Source organism: Camellia sinensis, chromosome 11 (assembly GCF_055761805.1).
Source record: "Camellia sinensis isolate YWXY chromosome 11, ASM5576180v1, whole genome shotgun sequence".
Classification (NCBI taxonomy): domain Eukaryota; kingdom Viridiplantae; phylum Streptophyta; class Magnoliopsida; order Ericales; family Theaceae; genus Camellia; species Camellia sinensis.
This window is the reverse complement of record NC_138971.1, coordinates 23,742,794-23,748,512: the sequence shown is the minus strand read 5'-3', so window position 1 is coordinate 23,748,512 and position 5,719 is coordinate 23,742,794. Positions and strand designations below refer to the sequence as shown.

At 34.8% G+C, this 5,719-nt stretch overlaps 2 protein-coding genes across 2 annotated transcripts; both read right to left on the bottom strand.

The window, feature by feature from the left end:
* Nucleotides 1-3,953: 3,953 nt before the first annotated feature.
* On the bottom strand, nucleotides 3,954-4,892 carry LOC114315214 (protein FAR-RED IMPAIRED RESPONSE 1-like). Its single transcript, XM_028261791.2, has one exon. The coding sequence runs from the start codon at nucleotides 4,890-4,892 to the stop codon at nucleotides 3,954-3,956; it is 939 nt and encodes a 312-aa protein (XP_028117592.2).
* Nucleotides 4,893-4,901: 9 nt separating this feature from the next.
* On the bottom strand, nucleotides 4,902-5,438 carry LOC145802201 (protein FAR1-RELATED SEQUENCE 5-like). Its single transcript, XM_082894871.1, has one exon. The coding sequence runs from the start codon at nucleotides 5,436-5,438 to the stop codon at nucleotides 4,902-4,904; it is 537 nt and encodes a 178-aa protein (XP_082750997.1).
* Nucleotides 5,439-5,719: the final 281 nt, after the last annotated feature.

The following is a 5,719-nucleotide window of genomic DNA, read 5'->3' as shown; positions in this document are numbered from 1 at the left end:
AAGTCAAAAATCAACTTATTCTTTGAGTGGGAGAGGAGAAGCTTAATTTATAAGTAAAAAATCAACTTATGTTCACAGTTATAAGCTATAAGCTGTTAGGCTATAAGTTATAATCACTTTTCCACAGCTCTACCAAACGGGGCCACCATTGTCTGTGTGAAAACACTTCAATTTCTTCCTGGTTTCTCTTTCCACCATCGCATGGAGCTCCTAAAAGTATTAGAATACCTCATCATTTGTCTTTAGGAAATACAACCAAAACTTCTTTGATGCATCATCAATGAAAGTCAAAAATAATTGCGACCGCCAAGTGACTCCACTTCGATGGGGCCACAAACATTTGAGTAGACCTGCTGAGCACTTCTGATTTTCTTTTGCTCATTGAACTGAAGGCTACTCGATGTTGCTTGCTATAACATCAAGATCCTCTAGAGTAAAATCCTAGAGTGATCCATTTAACGGTTGAAATTAAAACTAACCAAAACGACATCATTTTGGTGAGTAATTTGAAAAAAAAAAAAAATCAGCTTTCTTTCAAAACATCGACTGCAAATATGAAGCATTAAAGAGAGAGAGAGAGAGAGAGAGAGAGAGAGAGAGAGAGAGAGAGAAAGGCTGAGAGGAGGAGCAGGACATCGCCGCCCCGTCCTACCTCTTCCCACCCTTGACGCACCGCCGCCACTGCCGCCGCTACTTCGCTGCCCCGCCATACTCCAATAGATTGAAGGAAAAAAACCACAACATCGTTCATCCTCCAAACTTAAAATATTAGGGCTTTGATTCCGAAAATTAGAATTTTCTTTGAATGGTAATAGTAATTGTAATAAAATATTGTTGAATGTGTTGATTGAGAGATCGTTTCCTAATTTATTTGAAATCAGTTCTTAGGGTTTTGATTTAGGACTTTTTACATGATTTATTTCAAATTTATTCTTAAAGGAGCCGATTTGGGAGTTTTTGCATGATTTCTTCCATGTTCATTCAGAGATACTAACTTTTATTTATTTGTTTATTTATTTTACAGTGAGATATCTATTTTTTTCCCTTTATTTTTAATTTTACAATGAGATATGTAATTTTTTATTTTTTGTTTGACATTATTTATTTATTTTACAGTGAGATACCTATTTTTTTTATTATTTTACAGTGAGATACGTAATTTTTTATTTTATACATAATTTTAGTGTAGACTGAGCAAGTAACATAAATAGAAGAAGAGATGTAATTCATGTGATTGGGAACTTGGGATGAAGCTAGCATGGTTTTTGTGTTTTGACAAACCTGAATGGCTGTAGGATAGGATTTTAAGATACTATATTAATTCGTGTGGTTGGGAAGTTGGGATGAAAGTTAACCTTTCAACTCTTTCTGGGATTGTTTGGTGGTAGTGTCAACTTGAAATGGTAAGTGTTAAGTTGAAAAACTTTCTCCAATCCCCTAAGAGAGAAAAGAGAAACTCCAAAGTAGTAGTACTAATTGTGTCTCATAGTGCATGATTGCTATTGCAATTGTTATTTTGGTTGTTGGAAGTAGTTTGCTCACTTTGATGAATTTTGCATGCAGACAAGATGTGAAATGTTTGCTGTATAGGTTTCTCTAGAGAATGATATATAGCATTTTCTGAGTGTCACCATGTACTGGTCTTGGCTTCTATGGGCACATGTTTGTCATTGGGTCAGCCCTTTGTAAAGGTTGGTATGCTTTTGAACTTAATAATCTTCTGTTTGTACTTTCACTACATGTTGTCAATTTTATTGCAAAACAAATAAATATGGGTCCTTTAAGAGGACACCTGATTATCTAAATGTAGTCTGATGCTATTCTAGAGATCAAAATATAAGTGAGTTAAGATAGTTTTGAGTTTTGATTAACAATCCATTATTGTTCTTGTGTAAATGTTATTGCAGTATTACGAAGATATTGTTGTCCAGTTATTGTTGTTCCATTGTTGTTCTTGTCTAAATAGTAACATGGGTGAAGAAAGCTAATTTGATCCCACCTTTATAATATGTTGTTATTGCATGTAAAAAAATGGCAACATTAAATGCATCTATGAGTGATACTAGTGAAATTCAGTTTAGAAATCGAAAATGTCGTTGTTGGACGAGAGTAGCATTCAAGATTTTAGAGTCAAAGGAAAATCCATGGATGGTATACTTTGCATGCCCTTTCAACAACACCAATGGATGCGGCTTCTCTGAGTGGTGGATGCCTTTACATAAACAACGTCAATGGTTGAAGATTGTAAGGGAGGAAAGCGACGAAAATTGTAATATCAAGCCTTTGGTCAACGAACTGATTGTATCCAATGATGAGCTGAAAGAGATGGTTACAAAGTTTAGGAAAGAAAGTAAACAAATGGTTGTAGAGATTAGAGAACTTCAGGAAAAGTTGCACTACACCGTTGTAATAATAATATTGATTAGATTTGGGCTTCTTCTTTTGTTGTTTAAATATTAAGTGTAAATTAAGTTCGGATTTAGACTTCTTCTTTTGTGAACTAAATATCAAGAGTAAGTTAAGTTGGTTGTGGACTTGAAATGCACAATGTTCTAATGTTGATTGTGAACTTCTCTCTTTTGTAAATTAAGTTGGTTGTGGACTTTTTTCTTTTGTATATTTTAAATTGCTTGTGAAGTTGAAATGCACAATGTTCTAATGTTGGAGCAAATATGTTAGAATGCTGGAACAGGTTGAAATGCATTCTAACAACCCATGGTCTCAAATAGGTTGAAATGCTAGAGCAAACTACCTCTCTCTTTTGTTTCTCTAACAACCCATGAAATGTTGATTATGAACAAATTGTTGTTGGATCAATGATCCATTGTTGTTCTTATCCTATATATCATTTCAAATGTACAAAGCACAATGTTCTAATGTTGACTGTTTTTGGTGTTGGCATTTTTGCAACAATTGTGCAAAATTTCAGCAACATTTTAGCAGCATTTGTGCAAAATTTCAGCAACATGTTGAGCAACATTTCAACAAAAATTCCAACAGTAGTTCAACAACATTTCAAAAAAAAAAAAAAAAATCCCAGCAACAGTTTAGCAATATTTCTAACAAAAATTTAAGCAAAAAATCTGCACAATTCCAACAACATTTCAACATTATTTTAGCAAAATTTCAGCAACACTTTCAACAACATTTGCACAAAATTTTAGCAAAATTTTACCAACATTTCGGTTGTATTGTCATTTCAAAACAAGAGAAATACAACTCAAAATATCCCAATGAACAAAGAACACAACAATATTTTTTACATCCACATGAAAGGTTTTCGATATTACATACACGAATTCCATATCCAACCAAAAAAAAAAAAAAAAAAAAAAAATCAACTCTAAGATATTGGCGTGTTATCTACATGCACATACCCATGCCCACGATCACGGCCACGACCACGACCACGACCACGAACACGACCACGACCACGAACACGAACAAGGCCATGCCCATGTAGTACCTAAAAAAAAAGAAGAAAATACTCTTATATCAAAGGCACCATAAAATAAAATAGAACTTTGAATGAATGAATGACAAAATAAAAGAGGAAAGGTGCAAAATAAATTACTTGACTATATGCAGGACTATTCGAGACTTGCGAGTCATAACCGCTTGAATTGTTAAGCAATGCTAGATAGCTCCCATGGACGAAATACATCGATGACATTGAAAAAGGCATATTACTTGGTTGCAACAATAACAAACACATATCAATTTAAAATGGTAATAGTCACCTGCAAATAGGCATAATAAAACTTGTTATTAAATTAACTTATATCATAGGCGGGATACATAAATTGGGACGAAGAAGCATTAACTTGAGGAATACTCATCGAGAATGGAGGAAGTTGAGGAGCACTTATTGAAAATAAAGGAGCCGATTGAGGAATACTCGGCGAAAACAAGGGAGGTGGTTGAGGAGCACTCACCGAAAATAAGGGAGGAGGCTAAGGAGCAACAGACATGGGAGTTTGAGAAGCATTATGTGAACTTGTTTTATTTTTCCTTGCCAACGCAAACTCCAAACCACCTTTTGTCCACTTTCTTCCCTTGCTAGTACACTTTCTTCTCTTGAATCCTTTTGCTTGAACGACATTTGTATCCACTACACCATCCATTTCAAAGCTTTTGAGGCATGTATTGGGAGGGCTTTTTTGTTCAATAGTATCTGAAAAAGGTATATTGAATTTTGTGCTTAACATGCTTTCAATGATTGCAATTAATTCATGCACTTTCTTTACCGTCAAGTTATATGTTTCCTCACTTTCGGAAGCTCTATACGTTACTGCTCTAAATATTGCCATCGATGATCTATAGCATGAAGTTTGATGCAATCTTACAGTAACCTTAATTTCATGCCCATACCTATCTTTTACATTTTCAGCTCTTGCTTTTTTAGTCCATCTCTTGAGAATATATTGTGAAGGAATCTCTTTGAATTTAAGGGTGTCTCTAAGGATCTTTAAACAATGACTACACAAAATGCCCTTCATTTCAAACTTTCTACAATTGCAAGTCAATGAACCATCACACTCTACTCTTACATTCCTTACCTTTACACCATCACTATCAAGAACTGTATACACGGCACTCTCCTCATTATGTTCAGTTTCTTCAATGTTTACTTCAAAGGACTTGACATACTCATCCTGAAATTCTGCATAAATTTTATTGGTGTAAACATTTGCAGCTTGCTCCATCATCTTCACTTTTATATTCACCCTTGACATCTTTTGGCATAGAGCATATTCGACTTGTAACTCTTTGTACCCCTTTTCACAAAGAACTTGATCAAAATGCATGAAAAATTGTATTAAGTTATGGTCAGATTGAATGAAATCCTTCAAGAAAGTATTAAAGGATTCACTACATTGGGTGCTACTCATGCCCGCACCCTATGCATTTCTAAGATATGGCCAACCCCATTTTTCTTTAACACCAAATGTTAACTTCAACCAATGATTATCTCGCACTTCATACTTGTCAAGCATTTCCTTCCATTTTAACGTAAACTCTTCCTCATCCTTAATGTCGTACATAAATTTGGATAAAACACTCTTCATCCCCTTATCCTTGACCTCTTTATCCTTGAAGATAGAATTTGCATGCCTTAATGAATTTTGCATCCAATGCCAAGTGCAAAGGCGGTGGTTTGTGTTAGGCATGACAAGAGGTATGGCCTTAGCCATTGTAACATCCTGATTCGTAAAAATTATTTTCGGAGCCGTTCTTGACATTGCCTCCAAGAATCTTCTAAAAAGCCATATAAAAGAATCAACCGTCTCATCATACATCAAAGCTGTGCCAAATATAACAGTTTCCCTATGATGGTTAAATCCAACGAAAGACACAAATGGTCTATGTGCACTATTTAACTTGTAAGTAGTATCGAAAGTCACAACATCACTAAGTTGCCCATAATCTATGACCATCTGAGCATCGGCCTAAAATATGTTTGTAATCTGCTCCTCGTTATCTAATTGGACCGAGTAAAAAAAAGATAGATTCTCCAATGTTTTCTCACGAAAATACTACAAAATGTTACCTGCCTTCCCATATTCTAAACCCTTCTGCCTTTTCGTTCTCAAATTATTTTTTTGGTCCAGTTTTGTGAACCTAAGCGACTCCCTTCTACCAGCTTCATTACCAATGAGCTCAAATGCAGTATTAAGATGGATTCCAGATTTTTCGACTAAATCTATTTCAGTTGCTT